At 36.6% G+C, this 26,176-nt stretch overlaps 4 protein-coding genes, 1 long non-coding RNA gene, 9 other non-coding genes and 5 pseudogenes across 15 annotated transcripts; 3 read left to right on the top strand and 16 right to left on the bottom strand.

The window, feature by feature from the left end:
- Positions 1-3,432: 3,432 nt before the first annotated feature.
- Positions 3,433-3,551, bottom strand: LOC123466628 (annotated as a pseudogene).
- A 1,427-nt stretch (positions 3,552-4,978) lies between these two features.
- LOC116923352 lies at positions 4,979-6,806 on the top strand. 2 transcript variants are annotated; one of them, XR_006641458.1, is made up of 9 exons: positions 4,979-5,060; positions 5,123-5,258; positions 5,324-5,437; positions 5,495-5,556; positions 5,628-5,693; positions 5,772-5,832; positions 6,135-6,323; positions 6,493-6,605; positions 6,676-6,806. It is a non-coding gene; the product is annotated as an uncharacterized LOC116923352 (long non-coding RNA). The 2 variants fall into 2 exon arrangements; XR_006641457.1 differs by having other exon boundaries at positions 6,439-6,605.
- Positions 6,032-6,675, bottom strand: LOC123466585. The gene is made up of 3 exons (XM_045166848.1): positions 6,657-6,675; positions 6,401-6,588; positions 6,032-6,319 (listed from the first exon to the last, which is right to left on the bottom strand). Exons 1-3 carry the CDS (start codon positions 6,668-6,670, stop codon positions 6,147-6,149), a joined length of 375 nt encoding a protein of 124 aa, XP_045022783.1. The 5' UTR covers positions 6,671-6,675; the 3' UTR covers positions 6,032-6,146.
- Positions 6,807-12,079: 5,273 nt separating the features above from the next.
- Positions 12,080-12,950, top strand: LOC123466584. The gene is made up of 4 exons (XM_045166847.1): positions 12,080-12,322; positions 12,389-12,497; positions 12,568-12,669; positions 12,727-12,950. The coding sequence occupies exons 1-4, from the start codon at positions 12,137-12,139 to the stop codon at positions 12,948-12,950; spliced, it is 621 nt and encodes a 206-aa protein (XP_045022782.1). The 5' UTR covers positions 12,080-12,136.
- Positions 12,905-13,792, top strand: LOC123466583. Its single transcript, XM_045166846.1, has one exon. It carries the CDS (start codon positions 12,905-12,907, stop codon positions 13,790-13,792), a length of 888 nt encoding a protein of 295 aa, XP_045022781.1.
- Positions 13,793-13,841: 49 nt separating this feature from the next.
- On the bottom strand, positions 13,842-15,261 carry LOC123466577. The gene is given in 4 exon segments (XM_045166838.1): positions 13,842-14,376; positions 14,440-14,561; positions 14,563-14,737; positions 14,831-15,261. Coding segments are annotated over 4 exon segments (1,263 nt in total).
- Positions 15,262-16,225: 964 nt separating this feature from the next.
- Positions 16,226-16,344, bottom strand: LOC123466630 (annotated as a pseudogene).
- Positions 16,345-16,702: 358 nt separating this feature from the next.
- LOC123466626 lies at positions 16,703-16,821 on the bottom strand (annotated as a pseudogene).
- A 4,385-nt stretch (positions 16,822-21,206) lies between these two features.
- On the bottom strand, positions 21,207-21,325 carry LOC123466617. Its single transcript, XR_006641491.1, has one exon. It is a non-coding gene; the product is annotated as a 5S ribosomal RNA (ribosomal RNA).
- Positions 21,326-21,683: 358 nt separating this feature from the next.
- LOC123466621 lies at positions 21,684-21,802 on the bottom strand (annotated as a pseudogene).
- A 358-nt stretch (positions 21,803-22,160) lies between these two features.
- LOC123466619 lies at positions 22,161-22,279 on the bottom strand (annotated as a pseudogene).
- A 358-nt stretch (positions 22,280-22,637) lies between these two features.
- Positions 22,638-22,756, bottom strand: LOC123466616. The gene has a single exon (XR_006641490.1). It is a non-coding gene; the product is annotated as a 5S ribosomal RNA (ribosomal RNA).
- A 358-nt stretch (positions 22,757-23,114) lies between these two features.
- LOC123466615 lies at positions 23,115-23,233 on the bottom strand. Its single transcript, XR_006641489.1, has one exon. It is a non-coding gene; the product is annotated as a 5S ribosomal RNA (ribosomal RNA).
- A 358-nt stretch (positions 23,234-23,591) lies between these two features.
- Positions 23,592-23,710, bottom strand: LOC123466614. The gene has a single exon (XR_006641488.1). It is a non-coding gene; the product is annotated as a 5S ribosomal RNA (ribosomal RNA).
- Positions 23,711-24,068: 358 nt separating this feature from the next.
- LOC123466613 lies at positions 24,069-24,187 on the bottom strand. The gene has a single exon (XR_006641487.1). It is a non-coding gene; the product is annotated as a 5S ribosomal RNA (ribosomal RNA).
- Positions 24,188-24,545: 358 nt separating this feature from the next.
- LOC123466612 lies at positions 24,546-24,664 on the bottom strand. The gene has a single exon (XR_006641486.1). It is a non-coding gene; the product is annotated as a 5S ribosomal RNA (ribosomal RNA).
- Positions 24,665-25,022: 358 nt separating this feature from the next.
- Positions 25,023-25,141, bottom strand: LOC123466611. Its single transcript, XR_006641485.1, has one exon. It is a non-coding gene; the product is annotated as a 5S ribosomal RNA (ribosomal RNA).
- A 358-nt stretch (positions 25,142-25,499) lies between these two features.
- LOC123466610 lies at positions 25,500-25,618 on the bottom strand. Its single transcript, XR_006641484.1, has one exon. It is a non-coding gene; the product is annotated as a 5S ribosomal RNA (ribosomal RNA).
- Positions 25,619-25,976: 358 nt separating this feature from the next.
- LOC123466608 lies at positions 25,977-26,095 on the bottom strand. The gene has a single exon (XR_006641482.1). It is a non-coding gene; the product is annotated as a 5S ribosomal RNA (ribosomal RNA).
- Between the last annotated feature and the right edge of the window lie 81 nt (positions 26,096-26,176).

Raw genomic sequence — 26,176 nt, 5'->3', positions numbered from 1 at the left:
GAACTAGACAGCTTGTTCATTCCGAATGCAGATAGAGATGAATTGTTGAATAGAGTTGGCTAACGTCCGAAGTTTCCAGTTCGATGAAATTGTGAAAAAAAAATTGTACACGAACTAGTAACAGTTCTTGCATGGCGGCTTACGGAGTTTCGCCCGTTGTAGTTTTAGTTTAAATGTTTTCCATTGAAATTATCTTCCGTTCCATTCATAATTGAATTACGAAATTCCTTTGTTATCAGGTAATCTTGTAATTTTTATTTGACCTCGATATAGACTGTACTTTATTTATTATTAATTTTTTTGTAGACATGTTTACTTTCTGTAACAGACAAATGGATGTTGTAGAGGAAACTGGCGGGCTGATAAGGGAGCCCATAATAACAATCTGTCAATTAAGTGACTATGCACAGAGACTTGATGAAAAAGACAAACGACATTACGTAGAAAAACTAGTTAAATGTGAAATAGATTGCCCATTATAATTAATTAATTAATTATTATAACGAAGGGCACAGTTTTTCGATAACAACGGCTTCCACTACCCACATTTGTTGTGGAATAAAAAATGGGCAATCTATTTCACATTTAACTAGTTTTTCTACATACTGTCGACTCATCTCTGCGAAGATATAACCAATCTCGTTTTTCACCCGCGAGAATACGTTGTATTTAACTACATGATGACATGATAAAGTTGAACTGAAGAAAGGAAAAAAAAATAGAAAAAATTTTGTATTGGAAATAGCTGAAAATTAAAAAAGTATTAGATAAAACAAAGAATAAAATAGTAATGAAAATCAATTGTAGCTATGTGCTAAAAAACGTATTGCCAATTTTCATTTAAATCGAAAACAAAACAAAAAAAAAAAGTACCGTAGAATCCTGACTAACCTTTACTTCAACATTCAGCCCGTCTCAGCCATTGACGTATGCCCAACAAAATCTCGAAGGCGGACACCCATTGGCCTTTATTTTTTGGGGTAAAGTCTATTTTACCCGACCAAAGCAACTTTTTTTTTACCTTACTTTTACTGAATGTTGAGACACTAATAAACTTTACTGTTCTGTACTACTTTACTGGCTCTACTGGTTGACAGAATACTATTTCTTTTAGAACTTCAATGTTGCAAAACGTAGTAAGGCCATATTGACGTCATTAAATAGTAATATGTAGTAAATCATTTAAATAATTAGCAAAATGCTTTCAAAAGCTGTATTGGATAGCTTAGAGGTATAGCACTGGACTGCTCTGAATAAGTTCTATGGTTTAATTCAAGAGTAAAATGTTTTTAATTTATGGTATTAAAATTTGCACTCGGCCCCACGCCAATCGGGGAGATTTTAGTCGATCCGGTGGGGGATAATCTTAATCGGGGAAGCGATTTAGATTTTCGGTGTGGTGATATCGGTGATCGGTGCCTTCCCCAATTATCAATGAATAGTAATCTAAATTGGCAGTTGCCCTGCGGCCAACAAGAACAAAATGTGGCCCTAGTCACGTGATTCTCGTTGGCCTATCAGAATTCAAGGTCACTGGTAAGACTAACCCCCTATGTCTGAAGCGGTGGTATCAGTGCAGCACCGATTATAGCACCATTCCGCACCGAAAAAAGAAATCCCCGCACCAAACTTACCCGATTCATTTTAATCGGGGAAGCTTAGCGGTGTCCCCGATTAGAATGTGATCGTGGCCGAGCCCTAATTAAAATACTTTTATGTGAAGTAAAGTAACATTTAACGTGGCTGTTAAACAATTATTAATATATTTTTAATGTAAAGTTCAGTAAAGTGTAGTATTTTTATTTCTAGTCTGACAAACATGTAGTTAAGTAATAATTCACTTAAGTTATTTATTTTAAACTGCCTTGTGTATATGACGTAATTCTAGTATTGAATCGATCCTGTTTACGAACTGTTCTATTATTATTACCTGTCATTAAATGATAATATTATTAAATTGGTGTATACACTATGCATAATACGATCATGTTCTAACATTGGAGGTCCCCGAACTGTCGTTTGCTAGGCCTGTTTTGGGCTGTTCGTCTTCTATTTACGCGGACAAATTTTGGGGCACTCGCTAGGGACGCTGGCTACCCGGATCAGTCATAACATTTCCTCCAAAACGTTGTCAACAATGGGGAAAGTAGTCGCTTATGACTGTTTTTCACGCTGTTTTTTTTCTGGATTAAAAATAAAAAAATTTACTATTAAAAAAAAGGAAACCTGAATCAATTCCTCTTTGTATTACACAACTTAACATACATTAATACACATTAATTGACCATCTTAGACAGTTTGCGCAGCTTATGCTGCTCTTCTTTTAATTTCTGGCTAACCTCATTTTTTAAACGTTTCGATTCCATATGATATCGGATTTCTATATATTCAAACATTAAAAAACGGACCATTTCTAAGCGATGTTCGTCGCAACAAATTTTTGGCAAACATTCCAAGTCACAAAAAACATGCAAAGAGAGGCAAAACGCAGGAAGCCTTTGCCTCTCTTGGAATGTTTTTTACATTTGCCAAAGTTGAGAAAATTGTTCAAAATCATTTTTTTTCTGAAAAGGCTTACATGAGAGATTCGTTCCACCCAGTCATCCAGAATGTTGCATGCGACGGCCTTGTTTTGAGAAAAATTTGTCCAACATTGAAACCTACACAAGGACGATTAATTTCTATAATTAAGGATGTTGGACTGGTTACCATCGTGTTCGTTGAGCCACTATTATTCTATAAAATAGACATTTACATTCATCGGTAAAGTCAATGCTGTTAAAGAACCACTCTACAGTTCCCTTGTTGGTGTTTAAAAAAATAGCTATCAGTGTGCAAGAGATGAAATATCAAAATTCACCCCTAGATGGCATTTAATAAAGTATCAAAATTCACCACGAGATGGTTTTAACTAAAACTTTGATTCATTTTCGAAACTCTTGCTGGCTATAAAAGGTAGGATGACAACATTATCCCGTATTCCCATGCGGTCACCCTTCTAGGTACTAACAGGACCCGATGCAGCTTAACTTCGGAGTGCTGACTAGACCAGGTTGTTTCTACGTGGTTTACCAATAAGTAATACGAAACTGAATTGAATACACTCAAGGAATTATTTTCCAACATTGAAACCTTCACAAGGACGATTGATTACTATAATTAAGGATATTGGACTGGTTACCATCGTGTTCGTTGAGCCACTATTATTCTATGAAATAGAAATTCTCATTCATCGGTAAAGTAACTGCTGGTAGAAAACCCCTTTACACTTCCCTTGTTGGTGTTTAAAAAATAGCTATCAGTGTGTACGAGATGAAATATCAAAATTCAACCCTAGATGGCGTTCAATAAAGTATCAAAATTCACCACGAGATGGTTTTAACAAAAATTTTGATTCATTTTCGAAACTCTTGCTGCCTATAAGAGGTTTGATGCCAACAGCATCCCGTATTCCCAAGCGGTCAAACTTCTAGGTACTAACGGTACCCGACGCAGGTTAACTTCTGGGAGCTGACGAGACCAGGTTTTTTCTGCGTGGTATGGCCGTTGACGTTTTTATACGAGACTGAATTGAATACACTCACGGAATGATTTTCCAACATTCAAACCTATACAAGGACGATTGATTTCTATAATTATGGATATTGGACTGGTAACCATCGTGTTCGTTGAGCCACTATTATTCTATGAGATAGAAATTCATTCTTCGGTAAAGTCACTGCTGGTTAAGAACCGCTCTAAACTTCCCTTGTTGGTGTTTAAAAAAATAGCTATCAGTGTGTACGAGATGAAATAACAAAATTTACCACTAGATGGCGTTTAATAGAGTTTCAAAATTCACCACGAGATGGTTTTAACTAAACTTTGATTCATTTACGAAACTCTTGCTGGCTATAAAAGGTTTGATGCCAACAGCATCCCGTATTCCAAAGCGGTCACCCTTGTAGGTACTTTTTTTTTTTTTATTATTCTCGCTATATGGCACTACTCCATGTTTACAAATTTTAGCTTCTAAACTATTTTTGGTAAAGGGGGTATTTTCTTAATTCATTCTCTAAAATTTTAATTGAGTTGATAAAATAACATGTAAAATTTGTTTTTTTCCTCTTTTTCCATACAATTAAACTTAGATTAGCTGCTAAAAATATTGCTTTATTTTGGCTTTCCTTCGGATCAGCGGGGAAATCAAATAAATAAATTTGTTGTGCAGTTGGAATGAAAGTGTTACCGTATATTGATGAAATTTTTCTTATAAGAATTTTTACTGCTGGTTTTGTTACTTTGCAATTGAATAAATGGTCTAGGTTTTCCTGTTCGTCGCACTGGTCACATTTTGAGTTGATTTCCTGGTAGCCGATGAAATAGGCCCGGACAAAATAGGACCCTACAATATAGGTTCGTCAAATAGGACCTACAAAATAGGACCCTACAAAATAGGACCACTTTAAAAAATATTTTAAAGCGGTCCTATTTCTACAATAGAATGGGCCTATTTCTACCAAATAAAGAATAAGTAAAGAAACGTGCTCACTCTGCAGTTTTTTCTCCCCTAGCCAGATCTCCCCTGTCCTTCAACGCGTCTTCCCTCTACCGATGCCAAGGCAATGCCCAGTGCTTTGGAGATGAATTCAATCAAACAATTTCGATGAAATAATTTGTACGCTGTTCTTGATTACGTTTTTATTAACTATGAAATATATTTTAAAGCAAGAAACGAATATTTGTATAATATTTTAATACCAAAGCCTGGTTCAAAAATTTTCCATCTATCGGTAAAGGTCGCATGGTTCGATAGCGTTATGAAGATGGCGTCATCTGTTCATCATCAACCTCAGCGTTAATTTACAAATAAGAAAAAAGTAAAATTATCAAATAAAATTAACTTTCGTGTATCTATTTTTTTAAATTTATCTTTTTAAATATGTAAATTGCATTTTCTTAAACATTTGATTTGTTAGAAATCGATTTTGAATCGGTTTCATTTCAAGCAGACGCCAAGCATCAATAGCGTGGTCTGTGCTATGTGATTGCATTGTTACTGCTGGAGTGAGCAATTTCAGGTAAATAAGGTTATAATGTTGTCAATTTCTATTCCAATATAATATTAAACTTGGTTGTAAAGATTGCGTCATGATGGCGTGCCCCGTTAGCGTCGTGATCGGCGTGCCCTGTTAGCGTCATGGTTGGCGTGCCCTGTGTTAGCGTCATGATTGGCGTGCCCTGTGTTAACACGATATGTTTTATTTATTCGTGTGCTGGTATGTGTGTTTGCAATGTAATTGGCATCATTTAAAACTAGTTAATCTCAAAACTTCTTACATAGTGATTTCAACACCAGCATTGGTCAGAGGAGACTCGCAAACAGCAAGGAAAGGAGGCTGCTCTTCATCAGCCAGAAGTTTGATACAAAGGAGTACACAAGTTGACTTCATTACTTGTAAGTATATTCATAGTTTGTAATTAATATCTTTGTTTAATATCTCTGTTTTTCAAGATAAGCAAAGTCAATTTTTTGGATATAGATGGGCAGCAATTTTATCGAGCCATGACATCTGAGTAAGATTTCATTTTTGTATTATATTATGGTTTGACTTTATTAATTGGTCAAACCTTTTTTTAAAATTCAGTTTCTGTTATCCTGCTTATGGTGACCTGTTACTTGATGATAAGCCAAACCTAAGTTGCCTCTAGGAGTATGTGGACAGCTTGATTGCAATTTTTTTTAGTATAATCAAAGTTTACATTGAATTTCTTTGATTTTCTTCATTAAGATTATGAATGTCAAATTTGGGACACAGCTGTGCAGTTTTTTTATCGAGCTCTAACATCTGAGTATGATTTAATTATTTAATTTTCTTAGAGTTTACTTTATTAATTGGTCGAAACCTTATGCTTCTGTTGCTATACTCCATGCCTTTGGTGCCCTCTCCCTCTATGATAAGCCAAAGCTAAGCTACGTAAACAAGTTGATTGCATTATTTGTCACACAACAACACAATGATTTAAATTGATAATTAATACTTTATTTATTAACAACAACAGTACTATTTCTTTTATTCATCATTATGCTATGTTACTTTTTGTGACTGGTTATAGATAACCAAGTAGACCTATACACATCATCTTTTCTGTAGAGACCGCCATTATTACCTGTTGACGGGACCAAGAAAAGGAATCTTGCCGGTATCATCACATAACTTCCGCCACATACGAGGTAATCTCCCTGTGGACTCCTTTGTCAAACTTCTAGCTGATGAAGAGGAGCCTACTTTCCTTGCTGCTTGCGAGTCTCCTCTGACCAATGCTGGAGTTGAAATCACTATGTAAGAAGTATGGAGGTTAACTAGTTTTAAATGATGCCAAATGCATTGCAAACACACATGTTTAATAAGTTTAATACCAGCACACGAATAAATAAAACATATCGTGTTAACACAGGGCACGCCAATCATGACGCTAACACAGGTCACGCCAATCATGACGCTAACACAGGGCACGCCAATCATGACGCTAACACAGGTCACGCCAATCATGACGCTAACACAGGGCACGCCAACCATGACGCTAACAGGGCACGCCATCATGACGCTATCTTTTCAACAAAGGTGAGCATTTTATATTGGAATAAAAATTTACAACATTATAACCTTATTTACCTAAAATTGCTCATTTCAGCAGTAACACTGCAATCATCCCAATCACAAAGCACAGACCACGCTATTACAAGATGCTTGGCGTCTGCTTGAAATGAAATCGATTCAAAATCGATTTCTAAAAAATCAAATGTTACGAAGAATACAATTAACATATGGAAAAAGATAAATAATAAAAAATAGGTACATGAAAGTTAATTTTATTTGATAACTTTACTTTTTTCTTATTTTTAAAACGCTGAGGTTGATGATGGACAGATGACGCCATCTTCATGACGCTATCGAACCACGCGACTTTTACCGATAGATGGAGAATTTTTAAACCAGGCTTTGGTGCTTTGGTATTTAAAAAATATTATAAAAATAGTCGTTTCGTGTTATAAAATATATTTTAATAGTTTATAAAAACGTTTTCAATAAAAGCGTACAAATTATTTCATCGAAATTGTTTGATTGAATTCTTCACCTATGCACTGGGTAAACATTGCCTTAGCATCGGTAGAGGGAAGACGCGTTGAAGGCCGAAGGGGAGATCTGGCTAGGGGAGAAAAAAACTGCAGAGCGCGAGCACGTTTATTTACTTATTCTTTAAAATTTATCAGTTCTGAAAGGAAATTGAAATTTTTAACAAATGAACTTAAAAGTTATGGCTACGGTTAATATGTTAAAAAAATTGAAGAATTACGTGTGATTTGCAAGACGGTAAAGTGATATCAGATGTCATAGCGGTTTGAAAAAGGCAAAGTATATACAGACTGCCTGTTTCTATCAAGCCGCCATCTCTTGCTTAGACTAGGTTGGTCAATTTTTGGAAAATGTTTTCCGAGGCTTTTATGAGACTTGAAATTATTTAGAAATAGGCCCATTTTATTGTAGAAATAGGACCGATTTAAAAATATTTTTTAAAGTGGGCCTATTTTGTAGGGTCCTATTTTGTAGGTCCTATTTGACGGGCCTATATTGTAGGGTCCTATTTTGTCCGGGCCTTTTTGATTATTGCCGGGATTGAATTTGATCAATCTGTCTTTTGTTGGAAGAATGTTGTGTATTTGTAAAAACATGTGTTCTTTTAATTGAGGAGATAAAAAAATTTTTTGTCATTGCTTAAAAACCAGATTTATAATTTACATTTGGCATTTTTAAAATGATTTTTGGAGGATTTTGTTCAATCAAAATTAGACTAGAGTAAATTTCTTTGGCTGTAATTTTCTGGGTTAGGTTCTTCTTTCCTGACAATTTTATGATGGGTTCGATTGACGACATTAAAAACTTCGGAGGTGTTTCACAGTTTGGTCCTGGTTTCACTGGGAAAATATTTCTTAACTAAAGACCAATCCAATATTTTAAAACTTTAACATTTTCACAATTTTTTGTGTTTGTGAATTGATTTAAAATTGTTTTTAAGAATAGGGAATTATACTTAACTTTTACATTTACAAGATTTAAACCTCCTTCTGATACGCTTTGGTATAGCTCCTTTTTTGCTATGGTTTCTAGCTGATGCCTCCATATAAAATTGTGTCCTAATTGTTGAATTTTGTCTGAATGTTCTTTGGGTACTGGTAAAATTTTGGCTAAGTGTGATAACTTAGGAACAATAAAACTGTTAAAAAATATTACTTTTTGTTGTATTGTAAGCAGTCTGTTAAAAATGTTTTGAATAGTTTGCTGTATTTTTGTAACTAGTGTGTTGCAGTTTTTGTCAATGGTTGTTAAAATGTTTTGGTGCCAATGTATTCCTAGCATTTTCATTTCCACCACTGAGTTAATCCAGGTAGCTGGCCATTGGCTTACTTCTGCCCATCTACCTATTTTTAAAAGATGGGATTTTGTTTTATTGATTCTTGAATTTGTGGCTTTCTCGAAGACATCAATGCATTGTTCAAGTTTTGTAAGTTGCTCTGGGTTGTTGATCAATATTGAAATGTCGTCTACGAAAGCACTCACTTGGTGACTTGCCTGGGCTATTTTTATTGGTTTAATGTGCTTCTTTATTAATCTTAGAAAGGGCTCAATAAAAAGAATATATAAATACATTACCAATGGGCATCCTTGTCTTACCCCTCTTTGTAGGTAAATTTCTTCTCCAAATCCCTTGTTGATAAAAACTTTACTAGTTGAGCTTTCGTATAAAATTTTGATATAATTAATAAATGTGTCCTGGAATCCAAATTTCAATAACACTTGATATAAAAAGGTCCGATCTACCATGTCATAAGCTTTTTCGAAATCAAGACTTACAATTGCTGCACCTATTGTTCTGTTTCTACACAGAAATTCTTTTCCTAGTTTACTGTCATATTGCTCTTGGGTTGAAAAATGTCCAATAAGATTTCTAAATGTTATTAAATTCTGGGTTATATCTCTGTTTTTAATTCCACCGGTTTGTTCTTCACTGATAATATTCGGTAAAATATTTTAAGTCTCAAAGTTAAAATTTTTGCTAAAATTTTGTAGTCTGAACATAAAAGGCTAATTAGTCTCCAATTTCCTAATACGCTTCTGCTACCTCCTTTGTGTAAAAGAGTTATTATTCCAGTGGATTGTGTCTTACTAATTTTTTGAGAGTTTAAAATAAACCTGTACATTTCCGTAATTTCATTCTTTAAAAGAGGCCAAATTTTTTTATAAAATTAAATGGGTAACCCATCAATGCCTTGCGATTTCCCTTTCTGTAATGTGTTAATTGCATTCAACACTTCTTTTTCCGAAATTTCTTTTACAAGTTGTTGATTAATATCCTCGGTTAAAATGGGTTGTATATTTTCTAAAACGTTCCATCTTTGATCTATGCTGTGAGGTTTTAATGTGTATAGTTCTTTGTAGAACTCATGTATTATTTCGTGTATTTCTTTGTTTTGCGTTCCATTATTTTCCAAGTTGTTTATAGTTCGACCTTCCCCATTAGTTTTTTCTTTGATCAAGTTCACTTTTGTTTTTCTTTCGTTTTACTTTTGCAGTATGTTTGACTTAGTTTTTTAAATTTTTCTTTAATTTCTTTTCCCCACCAATTAATTATGGATTGATACTCGTGAATTTTACTTTTGGCATTTAAAATAAATATTTCTATTTCTTCCTGAAAATCTGGGTCTTCAAGTACACTGGTATTAAGTTTCCACAAAATGTCTTTATTCACTGGTTTACATACACTTTCCTCCATTTCTAACATGACGGTTGGACACTGTATGCAAAATTTATGTTTATGCAATTTTTTATGTTATGTTTTTGTTTTGACTGTATATAAATTCTATCTATTCTCGATTTTCCATTTGGGCTGACAAAAGTGTATGCATTTATATTTGGGTTGAATGTTCTAAAAGCATCAATATATTTTAGTCTGACAATTAAATTTTTAAGTTGATGGTTAATTTTCTTTTTTATTCCTTCTCTATCTCTTTCGTCAATTATACAGTTAAAATCTCCTAATATTATTGTGTTCTCATCATTAGCTTTTAAAAATTTGGTAGGACATGCAGGAAAAATAAATGACGGTTTGCTGCTGCTTCATTTTGTGTTGGGGCATAAATATTTACTATGGTTACGTTTTTAAAATGTGCTCGGATTATTCTGCCTGATTCCTCTTTTTCTATGTTAATTAACTCTATTTCCTTTTTGTATATAATCATTGTTCCAGACCTTTTGTTTTCTATATTGTTATTGATTATTGCTAGATAAGCATTATGCAGTTCCTTAAAGTTATTAATGTTTGTTTCTTGTAAGGATAGGAAGTCTGGGTTATATTGGAGTAAAAATTTATTTAAAAATTCTTGTTTGCTTCTGTCTTTCATTCCATTGATATTAAGTGTTATAATTTTTATCATTTTAATTTAAATTTTGTATTTCAAAATGATTTAAAGTATTGGTGTAAAATTCGTGTTTTGATTGCTTGGATCTCTTTCTTCTCCTTCAATATCTGGAGGTATATCAGAGTAAAATTCTTGTTCCTCTTCTCCTTCCAATGATACCTCTCTTTAACTTGTTAATTGTGTTATTCTTATCTTTTCCGAGTTTCCTCTGTCAGGAACTATTTCGGCAATTTCCTTTTCAGTCTGTGATAGTTCTTTGGTTGTACTAACAGGCCAATCATTGTTCATTTCGGTTTCTGTTGGAGAAATCACCTTCTCTTCATGCGGCAAAAAAATTGCTGCGATATTCCCATTTTCCTGTTCTCCTTGGTATACCCTTGCTGCTTTTACATTAGGTTTTATTCTCGTTTTCAATCTTTTTAATTTATCATCTTTTTTAATTTTATCGGAATCCTCTGATTTTTTCCTTTCCCTTTTCTTTTTGCGTCGTTCTTCTTCTATTTCTGATTCCGAAGTTTCACTTATATTTTCTGTTTCTCATTCTTCTTCAAAATGTTTTTTTACAACACCCCTCTCAGCCTCATTTACAATTTCTTGCAGAGTGTCAATTGCCAATGCGATTGCAGGGCTACCTCCCACTGCTTGACTGTAAGATTTCCTTCCAGTATCACAGTGTCTAGCTTCATGATTTTCCGAATCACATCTGGCACAGGTTTTGATTTGCCCTGGGTAGGACAAAGCAAATCTATTATCCATTACTGTTATGAAGGAAGGAATATTTTTTGTTACAATCATCTCAATTGTAAGCTTTTCTCTTTTTGTCTTGAGGAGATTTAATGCTGTAATCTCATACTCTACTTTCTTGATTTTCCCATAAGGCTCCAGAACCTTTTTAAAAAGATTTGTGTACATTTCATCCGGAACGTATTTAATTTGGATTTTTTTCCAAGGACTTCCTGGCATAAATATGGGAATGATATGTATCTTCCCATGTTTCTCGAAAGGTATTCCTTGGGAATGCCTTTTAAAGAAGTTTTCAAATTGATTTTGGTTCTTAAACTTTGCTACGACATTTTTTGTGTGGTAATGGAGGTCTATGGCAGTGAGTTGGTCGTCAATAATACCTAATTTCATAAACCACCTATGTATTTCGATTTCTAGGGGAACAAAATCAACCTCTTTGAAGTTGAAAAACAGGGTTCTTTCCCTTTTTATTTCCATTTTTGTTGTAAATGTCTAGATAATGTGCTCTTTTTTAATATATGATAGAGATGTGTGAAAACTGTGGCGATTGTGGTGATTGTGTTTAATAGGGTCAGGACCGATGAAATTCAAAAAAATAATGACTTATACTAAAATTAAGAGAAAAAAAAATAAAAAATATTTCAAATTTAATGTGTCTCTCGGAAAAATTTATTTTAGAAGTTATTTAGCTTTAAAATTTCGATCACGTGACTTTCCTCAAAAAACGAGGAGGGGCCTAAAGTCACGTGACTTGAAAACATTAGCCGTGAAATTGATTGGGTCCAATTCAAAACCAATAGGAAAAGATCACGTGATTGGCAGCTTGGCTTTCCTATTGGCTTTCCTAATTCCTATTGACAGCTTGGTCTGGCTTGGTTTTCCTATTGCACTGTCACTGTCAGGTCACTGTGTCTGTGAAATCTGAATTATAAAATGTCTAAGAAAAAGCTATGTGTAGCAAAGTTCTGCCCTAACGTAAGTGATTCAACTAACAAGATTTTCATTAGTGTGCCAGCCCCTGCAGAAAAAAATAAAAGAAGTGTTTGGCTTAATGCCTGTGGACGTAATCCAGCTGAAATTAAGAACAGTCATGTATACGTTTGTGAAGACCATTTCAATGTAAGTTTATACAAAAGTTATCAATGTAAATCGTAATAACTAGATTATTGTTTTCTAAAATATCAGATGGAAGTTTATTGCAAAAACCTGGCAGAGTACAAAAGTGGACACCACAAAAAAATTTTGATGAACAAAAATGTCATTCCCCACATATTTCCATTACTGAAATCTCTTGGTATTTATTTATCATATCTAATTTGTGGTTTATTCAGTCATTATAATGATTTGTTGTACATGTATTTCAGCAACAACAAGCACATCCAATTTAGTAGAAGAACCAACAAGTGTTACACCAACATCCTGCATTTCTTTTATCGAAGGAGATGTTAATGAAAGAGAACACCTCAGTAAGTTATTATTGTGTATTATTGTATTTAATTATTGTAATCATTATTTCTTTATAGATTTCTGCCACTCAAATGTCACTGATTACATCAGCCAAGAAAATTTTGTCGAAGAACCAATAATTCTTACTCCAACAGCCAGTGGGTTTGTTATTGGAGAAGAAGTCAATGAAAGAGTGGTGACCTATCAGAATCAGATTCATGTAAAAGCTTTGAAGAAGTTAACAATCTGGATACCATGTTATTTCGAAACACCAGTTTACTTAGAACAAGAAAGTTACTGAATATGGACCCTAGAGTATATCTAGGTATCCTACCAGAACGTATTTCCTTTATTCATCTTTTGTCGAACAAATTTTCATGTAATGACGGATTTTTTACTTCTCACGATGCTGTATGTCTGATTTTTAGAAAAATTAGGTTGAATGAGTCTTTCGTAGTCCTTGCTTACGAATTCGGATTAAGCCCACGACAAGCATGTAGGATTTTTAATCGATATGTTAGTTTTATTGCAGACCATGTTCTGGAGATCATTGTGTGGCCTAACAGTAATTCTTTAAAAAGAGCATTGCCGGTTTCGTTTAGGAAAAATTATAGCAGGGTCCAATCAATAATAGACTGCTTCGAAATAGAAATACAAAAGCCAAGTGATCCCGTTAATCAAGCACTTACTTGGTCTGAGTACAAGGGATGCAACACCTTGAAATATCTCGTTTCGATAACTCCTGACGGTTTAATTAATTTTGTTTCAACAGGATATGGAGGCAGAACCACTGACGAAGTGGTAACTGCCCAGAGTAAATTTCTTGAAAAGCTACAGCCGGGAGTTCATGTTATGGCAGACCGAGGTTTCAAAAGAATAGAACCTTTCATATCCAGCAAAAAGTGTGTTTTAGTTCGTCCATCATCGGTGTCATCAGGTGTACATTCAAGCAAGAGAGATGTTATTGATAGTAGAAGGATTTCAGGTTTACGCATTCATGTGGAAAGAGCTATTAGGCGAATACGTGAGTTTAGTTTTGTTTCCCCTCATGCATGCATAACAAACCAGCAACTTAAGCATGTTGATGATGTAATAAAAATTGTTTGTGGCCTTGTAAATTTGCAAAATCCTTTAATAAAGTAAGTAAAAGTTTATCGTCTGATTTAATCATCAATGTATTGCAGTGGAAACATTAAATTGAAATGAGAACAGGCCATATCGAATCTATCCAAAATTGCAAACTCTTTTGAAGCAGAGACTCGACATACTCTTTGTCGTAGGGTACAAGGATGATTTCGACATTTTCGGTATTTTCAAAATCTGGATCAGCTACACACAAAAAGCCCATTTCTCTACCAGTAAAAGCCATTTGCAGTTGTATTTGGGATTTCACTTTTTCGGCTATTTTCCCATTCGATTCAATGTAATTTAACTTAGTTTTCGCGGTCAAGGGACATTTGATTTCCAAAACATGGGTACTGCAAATTCCATCAGGTGAGGCTCCAAACACCGGGTGATCAGATGAAAGAAAAATACCACACCTTTCAAACTTCATTTTTGTTTTGATTTCGACTTGTTTCAACACCAAGGGCTCGAGTTTTCTTCCCCGACTCATTGACTTTGAGTCTCTTAACTTAGAAGCGCCAAACAAGGTATTAGTTAAGCTGCCATCACTAGTTCTGCACTTGGATGCTTCGTAAACTTTCGTTGCAGTAATACGACAGTACCTTAGAAAAATTAAAATAGATGAAAGGGGAAAATTTGAATTTGATTAATATTTTGTTTCATACTTCAATCTAAACCAGTCTTTGTTCTCTGATTGATCTTGTGTTTTCAGTTCAGCTACTCGGCAGTTTTCCTTTGTCATATGGGATTTTAAAAAGACGAAGAAGTCGTTCACGTTCGTTGATTGAATTGCCACTTCTATACAGAAGAGACAAGACATGAATGTCGACAGTGTCACACCAGTTCAGTTCTGCATTAACATGGTAGTAGAATGTCGATTGAGATCTTGATGATTGTGATGTAAGAGTATTAGACCAGTTTACAACTTCTTGGTAAAAACTATTAGCAGGGCTTGATTTTCGAAGACGGTTGACAGGATCTTTTGATTTCTTTGACTTGGAATACAGTGCCTTGGCCTCGACAAATTTAGTAGTGCTTCCAACTCTGGATAGTTTGCTTTTCTTCCAGTAAGCCTTTACTTCCGTAACGCTCTTATTTTCACTTTCTCTATGAAGCCAGCCTAACACAGCCAGGGAATGTTTGCAGCCACCTGCAGAGGCCACACAGTCATGACAAATGGCAGATTTTATTTCTGAATTTTCCAATTCTACTTCAACTTGGACTCTATAACTTTTACTTCGAACACTTTGTTCGGGGCAGCATGCTGCAATAATAGTGCAGTACTTTTCCGTCCTTTTTATTTGTACATAGCCAATCGCTGAATCTCCATAGGACTCACGTCCATTTCTTGTTGCTTTGACACAACGGATCTCAGGAGAAATGAAATTAGCATCTTTTTTTATGTAATCAGAAAACATATGTATATCGACGACAGGAATGTTATTTGAATCTGCTTTAATAAAGCCTTCCAAGAGGCGGTGAGACATCTTGTATTCTCTAGGTCATTTGAAAAGAAATAGTAATGCGGGCTAAGAAAATTTTGAGGCTGACGCACTCTATTGGTTTCACGGATCACGTGACCCATTTCTATTGGTTGTTCATGAACCAATGAACCCTTGGGCTAATAACGGAAGATCACATGACTTTTAAGCCACCTCCTCCGTTTTTGAGGAAAGTCACGTGATCGAAATTTTAAAGCTAAATAACTTCTAAAATAAATTTTTCCGAGAGACACATTAAATTTGAAATATTTTTTATTTTTTTTTCTCTTAATTTTAGTATAAGTCATTATTTTTTTGAATTTCATCGGTCCTGACCCTATTGTGAGATGAAAAAAATAGAAATTGACAATTGTGCAAAAAGATTTTTTTGTTGTTTCTGTGTGCAAAAGTGTGATGATGGAACAGAAAGAAAGAAAGCTGAAGAGGATTATAATACTATTTTCACTTTGTTGGTGAAAATAATATTATTTTGAAATTGGGTATGTAATAGAATAATTAAGAAGAGAAGAAAATATAGATTGACGAATGAAAATCAAAAGATGAAAGTAGTGGGCATTGATTTTGAATAGATGTAATAGGGTTGGAAAAAAGAAAAGGATTCTACAGTAATCAAAAGTAATACTATCTTCACTTCAAAAGTAAAGATAATATTGCTTAGGGATAACTACAAAGTAAGGGCAGTTGAAAGGAAAAACTTTGAAGAAATAAGAGATTGTTGATTTTTCGGGAGCTGTAAAAAAACACATTCATCGGTAAAGTCACTGCTGGTAAAATACTGCTCTACACTTCCCTTGATGGTGTTTAAAAAATAGCTATCAGTGTGTACGAGATGAAATAACAAAATTTACCACTAGATGGCGTTTAAAAAAGTGTCAAAATTCACCAAGAGATGGTTTTAACTAAGACTTTGATTCATTTACGAAACTCTTGCTGGCTATAAAAGATTTGATGCCAACAGCATTCCGTATTCCCAAGCGATTACCCTTCTAGGTACCAACGGGACGCGACGCAGCTTAACTTCTGGGAGCTGACGAGACCAGGTTTTTTCTGCGTGGTATGGCCGTTGACGATTTAATACGAGACTAAATTGAATACACTCACGGAATGATTTTCCAACATTGAAACCTACACAAGGACGATAGATTTCTATAATAAAGGATATTGGACTGGTAACTATCGTGTTCGTTGAGCCACTATTATTCTATGAGATAGAAATTCACATTCCTCGGTAAAGTCACTGCTGGTAAAATACCGCTCTAAGCTTCCCTTGTTGGTGTTTAAAAAAATAGCTATCAGTGTGTACGAGATGAAATAACCAAATTTACCACTAGATTGCGTTTAATAAAGTATCAAAATTCACCACGAGATGATTTTAACTAAAACTTTGATTCATTTACGAAACTCTTGCTGGCTATAAAAGGTTTGATGCCAACAGCATCCCGTATTTCCAAGCGGTCATCCTTCTAGGTACTAACGGGACCCGACGCAGCTTAACTCCTGGGAGCTGACGAGACCAGGTTTTTTCTGCGTGGTATGGCCGTTGACGTTTTAATACGAGACTGAATTGAATACACTCACGGAATGATTTTCCAACATTGAAACCTAAACAAGGACGATTGATTTCTATAATTAAGGATATTGGACTGGTAACTAGCGTTGCAAATTTAGTTTTGCCGATATCTGGTTTTATCTTGTTATTTGGTTTTATTTCGTTTATTTAGTTTTATTTAGTTTTATTTAATTTCGTTTTTTTTTAACCCGATTATTTTTATCGAGTATTCACTTTTTTTATGAGAAACTCGATTGAAAACTCGATAATAAAGGGAAATTTTTAGACGAAATTTTGTCACATTTTTTACAATTTGGCAACATGCAATGCCCAACGATCGGGATTGCAATTGCAGACTATAATTTAACGATTAAAACTCAAAAGTCAGAAACAGGCATTTTGTAAAAAAAGACGCATTGTTATGACTGATTCTTCTTCCAAATCTGAACAGCAGTTACTCAAAGAAGAAATCGAAAAAGAACTGGAATAATACTTTTCGTATCATGGTTTGTCCACTGACAGAACAAGTCAAAGACTTGTCCTGCCCTTGTAAAATCTTCGTCACATGAAACGAAAATGGTGACGTCATCAACAAAGGCTCTGACAGTGAGTTTTTCATTAAACAATGATATACCCTTGAGAGCTCGAGATAAACGCACAAGTAATGGCTCAATGTATAGAACGAAGAGATGGACAGATAGGGGCATCCCTGGCGAATCGACTGAATATCATAAATCACCCCAGCCACCTCTGATCCGTTGAGGATTGACATTCCTGTTACAGATTACATAGTCTGTAACCAACGGACGAAAGTGGTGGGGTAACCCATAACATCCAGAATCCTCCAGAGGACTTCCCTGTTAACCAGGTCGTAGGCCTTTTCAAAGTCAACTCCAACAATGGCAGCGCCCATACCCCGAATCGAAGAGTTGGAAGAGTCATGACATCCCCGGTCATCAACGAATTGAATGACATCTCTATAAAGACTTAAATTATCAAAAATCAATCTACCAGGTACCCCACCTTTTTGATGAGGCCCTATGGTAGAAGATAGTGTCTGCCTCAATCGTCTCGCTAAGACAGATGCCATGACTTTGTAGTCACAATTCAAAAGAGAAATTGGCCGAAAATTAGAAATTCCACAAAGTCGCGAAGACTTAGGAATTAGCCTGATTGCCGCTTGGCCCTGCGAAGACGTCAGAGTTTCCCTTTCCAGGATATGATTAAACATATCCAAGAAGTGGGGTGCGATCACGTCCCAAAATTCTACGTAAAACTCGTAAGGAATGCCATCGGTGCCAGGGGACTTGTTTGACTTCATTGCTATTAGAGCAGCTCTAATCTCAAGAAGGGAAATTGGTGCTGTTAGGTTTGGGGTTGGCTTAAAGCAATCTCTTACCTTTCAAGTGGCTTCAAGGAACTCAGACCCTGTCAGTATGTCAGGAGAAAGTTGAGTCTTAAAAATTTTTGTAAAATGAGCAACAATTACTGCTGAAATTTCCTCTTTGGTCGATAAGCAAGTGCCATTGGGGGCAATGATCTTATCAATGCAACATTTTCGATAATTATTCCTGGCACAATTTATGTGAAAAATACTTGCTTCCTCTACATCTGGCCCTTCGAAGCAGCGGGAACGAATCCCATACCCTTTGAGTGTGCTCTCCTCCCAAGACTTTGAGAATTTTCTCAACTGTTGAAACGCAACCCAATCAAAGGTATCTGCTTCGGCCATTTTCTGTATGCAAGATTGATAGAAAAACTTAGTTTCTCTTATCAGCCTTGCTCTTTGCCTGGAATAATCCACCGAAATATGCTTGATACCCAGTTTCAGGACACTCTCCCACCAATTTGCTACATTACTTTCCCTAAGAGGATGATTAGCAGATTCCTGAATGAAATTGGTTACGTATTTCTGAAAACCTTCTTCTGACAATATTGAAGTATTTAGTTTCCACAATCCGGCAGGTGGTCTGCTACGATTTGGGAGATCAAGATTGCAAGCAAGTGTGGATTGTACCGGCTGATGGTCACTAATCGATAAAGGCTGCAAACAAATATTTAAAAATTTATCCGCAAACGATCGACTAGCATAAATCCTATCAAGCCTAGAAGAACCGTCGTGGTAATGGAAAGTCTGGCCCTGATCACTATGATGTGATTTAGCTTTTTCCAGATGTCTACCAGATCAAAACCAGTAACCATCTCCTTCAAAGCATAGCTAACAACACTACTTGGGACAGGGAGGGATTGGATATTTGCCCTATCTTGGATGTTGTCAACACAATTAAAATCGCCCATCAACACGAAGGGCAGTCGAGTGGTAACCGAGTAGGCAGGAAAGGTTTGACGAAGAAAATTGTTTCTCTCATACTTTACCTGCTTACCTGACGGGGCATACATATTAATAAACGTAAAACATTTTACGTCAATGGAGATAAGCCTTCCGTCAGGTTCAAGAAGCAGTCGAGAATACTCCAGACCATGTCTAATTAGAATGGCTGTTCCTTTTTTGTTGGGACCGACATTTGCTAGCAAGTGGTAACAGATTTCAATAATTGGGCAAGAGTGAAAGGCTACCTCTTGAAGTCCTACGATATCTAAATTACCATCCCTGCAGAAATTTAAAAGAATTTGACGTCGCTCGACTGATCGAATACCGCCAATGTTGATAGAAGCGATTTTTAATTGTGAAGTCATGTGTTTGGTTTTTTGAGTACGGGAATGCCTGAAGTGGGTTTCGAATTTTGGGGCGTCAGGGTAGGTTTAAATCGTTTACTTCGTGGTACCGTGGGAATTTTCAGAGGGTCCTTAGTTTTGTCTGGATCAGTGGTATAAATTTCCCCCGTGTCGGGTTCCATTGATTCCATGATAATTGTCACTGTTTCCTAGTCTTCTGTCTCTGTGTGAGGTGCTGCTATTTTGGATTTCGTAATTGGTTTCAAAGGATTGTCTTTCAAAGGTACAGATGCGGGAGTGGTAGCGGTGTCACATTCCATGGTTTCGGTTTCCAAATTATTAGTACTTCCTGAGAGTGAATCTTGTGATTCACTCCCCAGAGGTACCTGGGAAACCATGGAATTTGCTACCACGGGAATTACTGCGGGTGTCTGTTTAATAGTCTCTGTCTTTTTAGTCTTTTTGGCAACAGGTTTTTGGACAATGGTGGGTTCCTGGTTTCGTTTTAAAGTTGGGCAGTCGTAGCTAAAGTGTGTCTCTTCGTCGCAAAGTCTGCAAGTGGGCTTTTGTCCGTCATACTTTACCATGGCACGATAACTGCCAATGGTAATGTATGAGGGAATGTTTTTCGTCACCGTCATTCTTACAATCATCCAAGTTGCTAGGACAGGGTATAAAACTTCATCCTCTGCCACCCGATAGCGCTCCCATCGAGCTTCAATTACATTTCCAAATTCCTTAAGACGTGTCTGAACTACTCCCAAGTCTAAGTTCTGTGGAATCCCTGCAATTCGAAAAAATTTCTCTTGAATATTGCTATCCTTTATCACTACACTAACTTCTTTCCCCTCCAATTCGGTCCTGACGACAACACTGTGTTGGGACAAAAAACTTGAGGTATATGCCTCTGACGTAAAGGTAATTCTAGCGACCTGGTTTCTCGTATCTAGCACAGCAACTAGGCCTAAGAGATCCTGAGCATCAACCTTCAAACTACGCACAAAACCATGAACCGTACGCATACTCAATTTCGGGAATTGAACCCCAAAATCAATATCTACACTATTGAGCCACTTGGCAGCCATTGTCCCCTAGACAATGTAAACAAACTGCAAAAAAAAGGGGAGGGAAAGGACCCCACACACGTAAACAAACACGACAAATAAAACAATTGGCAACAAAACACAGCTAAACTATACAAAATAAACACTCAAAAACACGAATATAACAACAAAAAGTAATAAAAAATAACAAAAACTCACAAAATGATGGAAAAACGGGAGAACACAAAAAGACGTCTGCATCCGACGCAGCTTAACTTCTGGGAGCTGACGAGACCAGGTTTTTTCTGCGTGGTATGGCCGTTGACGTTTTAATACGAGACTGAATTGAATACACTCACGGAATGATTTGGACGATTGATTTCTATAATTAAGGATATTGGACTGTTAACCATCGTGTTCGTTGAGCCACCATTATTCTATGAGATAGAAATTCACATTCCTCGGTAAAGTCACTGATGGTTAAGAACCGCTCTAAACTTCCCTTGTTGGTGTTTAAAAAAATAGCTATCAGTGTGTACGATGTGAAATAACAAAATTTACCACTAGATGGCGTTTAATAGAGTGTCAAAATTCACCACGAGATGGTTTTAACTAAAACTTTGATTCATTTACGAAACTCTTGCTGGCTATAAAAGGTTTGATGCCAACAGCATCCCGTATTCCCAAGCGGTCACCCTTCTAGGTACTAACGGGACCCGACGCAGCTTAACTTCTGGGAGCTGACGAGACCAGGTTTTTTCTGCGTGGTATGGCCGTTGACGTTTTAATACGAGACTGAATTGAATACACTCACGGAATGATTTTCCAACATTGAAACCTACACAAGGACGATTGATTTCTATAATTAAGGATATTGGACTGGTAACCATCGTGTTCGTTGAGCCACCATTATTCTATGAGATAGAAATTCACATTCCTCGGTAAAGTCACTGATGGTTAAGAACCGCTCTAAACTTCCCTTGTTGGTGTTTAAAAAAATAGCTATCAGTGTGTACGATGTGAAATAACAAAATTTACCACTAGATGGCGTTTAATAGAGTGTCAAAATTCACCACGAGATGGTTTTAACTAAAACTTTGATTCATTTACGAAACTCTTGCTGGCTATAAAAGGTTTGATGCCAACAGCATCCCGTATTCCCAAGCGGTCACCCTTCTAGGTACTAACGGGACCCGACGCAGCTTAACTTCTGGGAGCTGACGAAACCAGGTTTTTTCTGCGTGGTATGGCCGTTGACGTTTTAATACGAAACTGAATTGAATACACTCATGGAATGATTTTCCAACATTGAAACCTACACAAGGACGATTGATTTCTATAATTAAGGATATTGGACTGGTAACCATCGTGTTCGTTGAGCCACCATTATTCTATGAGATAGAAATTCACATTCCTCGGTAAAGTCACTGATGGTTAAGAACCGCTCTAAACTTCCCTTGTTGGTGTTTAAAAAAATAGCTATCAGTGTGTACGATATGAAATAACAAAATTTACCACTAGATGGCGTTTAATAGAGTGTCAAAATTCACCACGAGATGGTTTTAACTAAAACTTTGATTCATTTACGAAACTCTTGCTGGCTATAAAAGGTTTGATGCCAACAGCATCCCGTATTCCCAAGCGGTCACCCTTCTAGGTACTAACGGGACCCGACGCAGCTTAACTTCTGGGAGCTGACGAAACCAGGTTTTTTCTGCGTGGTATGGCCGTTGACGTTTTAATACGAGACTGAATTGAATACACTCACGGAATGATTTTCCAACATTGAAACCTACACAAGGACGATTGATTTCTATAATTAAGGATATTGGACTGGTAACCATCGTGTTCGTTGAGCCACCATTATTCTATGAGATAGAAATTCACATTCCTCGGTAAAGTCACTGATGGTTAAGAACCGCTCTAAACTTCCCTTGTTGGTGTTTAAAAAAATAGCTATCAGTGTGTACGATGTGAAATAACAAAATTTACCACTAGATGGCGTTTAATAGAGTGTCAAAATTCACCACGAGATGGTTTTAACTAAAACTTTGATTCATTTACGAAACTCTTGCTGGCTATAAAAGGTTTGATGCCAACAGCATCCCGTATTCCCAAGCGGTCACCCTTCTAGGTACTAACGGGACCCGACGCAGCTTAACTTCTGGGAGCTGACGAGACCAGGTTTTTTCTGCGTGGTATGGCCGTTGACGTTTTAATACGAGACTGAATTGAATACACTCACGGAATGATTTTCCAACATTGAAACCTACACAAGGACGATTGATTTCTATAATTAAGGATATTGGACTGGTAACCATCGTGTTCGTTGAGCCACCATTATTCTATGAGATAGAAATTCACATTCCTCGGTAAAGTCACTGATGGTTAAGAACCGCTCTAAACTTCCCTTGTTGGTGTTTAAAAAAATAGCTATCAGTGTGTACGATGTGAAATAACAAAATTTACCACTAGATGGCGTTTAATAGAGTGTCAAAATTCACCACGAGATGGTTTTAACTAAAACTTTGATTCATTTACGAAACTCTTGCTGGCTATAAAAGGTTTGATGCCAACAGCATCCCGTATTCCCAAGCGGTCACCCTTCTAGGTACTAACGGGACCCGACGCAGCTTAACTTCTGGGAGCTGACGAGACCAGGTTTTTTCTGCGTGGTATGGCCGTTGACGTTTTAATACGAGACTGAATTGAATACACTCACGGAATGATTTTCCAACATTGAAACCTACACAAGGACGATTGATTTCTATAATTAAGGATATTGGACTGGTAACCATCGTGTTCGTTGAGCCACCATTATTCTATGAGATAGAAATTCACATTCCTCGGTAAAGTCACTGATGGTTAAGAACCGCTCTAAACTTCCCTTGTTGGTGTTTAAAAAAATAGCTATCAGTGTGTACGATGTGAAATAACAAAATTTACCACTAGATGGCGTTTAATAGAGTGTCAAAATTCACCACGAGATGGTTTTAACTAAAACTTTGATTCATTTACGAAACTCTTGCTGGCTATAAAAGGTTTGATGCCAACAGCATCCCGTATTCCCAAGCGGTCACCCTTCTAGGTACTAACGGGACCCGACGCAGCTTAACTTCTGGGAGCTGACGAGACCAGGTTTTTTCTGCGTGGTATGGCCGTTGACGTTTTAATACGAGACTGAATTGAATACACTCACGGAATGATTTTCCAACATTGAAACCTACACAAGGACGATTGATTTCTATAATTAAGGATATTGGACTGGTAACCATCGTGTTCGTTGAGCCACCATTATTCTATGAGATAGAAATTCACATTCCTCGGTAAAGTCACTGATGGTTAAGAACCGCTCTAAACTTCCCTTGTTGGTGTTTAAAAAAATAGCTATCAGTGTGTACGATGTGAAATAACAAAATTTACCACTAGATGGCGTTTAATAGAGTGTCAAAATTCACCACGAGATGGTTTTAACTAAAACTTTGATTCATTTACGAAACTCTTGCTGGCTATAAAAGGTTTGATGCCAACAGCATCCCGTATTCCCAAGCGGTCACCCTTCTAGGTACTAACGGGACCCGACGCAGCTTAACTTCTGGGAGCTGACGAGACCAGGTTTTTTCTGCGTGGTATGGCCGTTGACGTTTTAATACGAGACTGAATTGAATACACTCACGGAATGATTTTCCAACATTGAAACCTACACAAGGACGATTGATTTCTATAATTAAGGATATTGGACTGGTAACCATCGTGTTCGTTGAGCCACCATTATTCTATGAGATAGAAATTCACATTCCTCGGTAAAGTCACTGATGGTTAAGAACCGCTCTAAACTTCCCTTGTTGGTGTTTAAAAAAATAGCTATCAGTGTGTACGATGTGAAATAACAAAATTTACCACTAGATGGCGTTTAATAGAGTGTCAAAATTCACCACGAGATGGTTTTAACTAAAACTTTGATTCATTTACGAAACTCTTGCTGGCTATAAAAGGTTTGATGCCAACAGCATCCCGTATTCCCAAGCGGTCACCCTTCTAGGTACTAACGGGACCCGACGCAGCTTAACTTCTGGGAGCTGACGAGACCAGGTTTTTTCTGCGTGGTATGGCCGTTGACGTTTTAATACGAGACTGAATTGAATACACTCACGGAATGATTTTCCAACATTGAAACCTACACAAGGACGATTGATTTCTATAATTAAGGATATTGGACTGGTAACCATCGTGTTCGTTGAGCCACCATTATTCTATGAGATAGAAATTCACATTCCTCGGTAAAGTCACTGATGGTTAAGAACCGCTCTAAACTTCCCTTGTTGGTGTTTAAAAAAATAGCTATCAGTGTGTACGATGTGAAATAACAAAATTTACCACTAGATGGCGTTTAATAGAGTGTCAAAATTCACCACGAGATGGTTTTAACTAAAACTTTGATTCATTTACGAAACTCTTGCTGGCTATAAAAGGTTTGATGCCAACAGCATCCCGTATTCCCAAGCGGTCACCCTTCTAGGTACTAACGGGACCCGACGCAGCTTAACTTCTGGGAGCTGACGAGACCAGGTTTTTTCTGCGTGGTATGGCCGTTGACGTTTTAATACGAGACTGAATTGAATACACTCACGGAATGATTTTCCAACATTGAAACCTACACAAGGACGATTGATTTCTATAATTAAGGATATTGGACTGGTAACCATCGTGTTCGTTGAGCCACCATTATTCTATGAGATAGAAATTCACATTCCTCGGTAAAGTCACTGATGGTTAAGAACCGCTCTAAACTTCCCTTGTTGGTGTTTAAAAAAATAGCTATCAGTGTGTACGATGTGAAATAACAAAATTTACCACTAGATGGCGTTTAATAGAGTGTCAAAATTCACCACGAGATGGTTTTAACTAAAACTTTGATTCATTTACGAAACTCTTGCTGGCTATAAAAGGTTTGATGCCAACAGCATCCCGTATTCCCAAGCGGTCACCCTTCTAGGTACTAACGGGACCCGACGCAGCTTAACTTCTGGGAGCTGACGAGACCAGGTTTTTTCTGCGTGGTATGGCCGTTGACGTTTTAATACGAGACTGAATTGAATACACTCACGGAATGATTTTCCAACATTGAAACCTACACAAGGACGATTGATTTCTATAATTAAGGATATTGGACTGGTAACCATCGTGTTCGTTGAGCCACCATTATTCTATGAGATAGAAATTCACATTCCTCGGTAAAGTCACTGATGGTTAAGAACCGCTCTAAACTTCCCTTGTTGGTGTTTAAAAAAATAGCTATCAGTGTGTACGATGTGAAATAACAAAATTTACCACTAGATGGCGTTTAATAGAGTGTCAAAATTCACCACGAGATGGTTTTAACTAAAACTTTGATTCATTTACGAAACTCTTGCTGGCTATAAAAGGTTTGATGCCAACAGCATCCCGTATTCCCAAGCGGTCACCCTTCTAGGTACTAACGGGACCCGACGCAGCTTAACTTCTGGGAGCTGACGAGACCAGGTTTTTTCTGCGTGGTATGGCCGTTGACGTTTTAATACGAGACTGAATTGAATACACTCACGGAATGATTTTCCAACATTGAAACCTACACAAGGACGATTGATTTCTA

Source organism: Daphnia magna, unplaced genomic scaffold, assembly GCF_020631705.1.
Source record: "Daphnia magna isolate NIES unplaced genomic scaffold, ASM2063170v1.1 Dm_contigs103, whole genome shotgun sequence".
Taxonomy (NCBI): domain Eukaryota; kingdom Metazoa; phylum Arthropoda; class Branchiopoda; order Diplostraca; family Daphniidae; genus Daphnia; species Daphnia magna.
The sequence above is the reverse complement of the archived record's forward strand: the minus strand, read 5'-3'. Positions and strand labels throughout refer to the sequence as shown.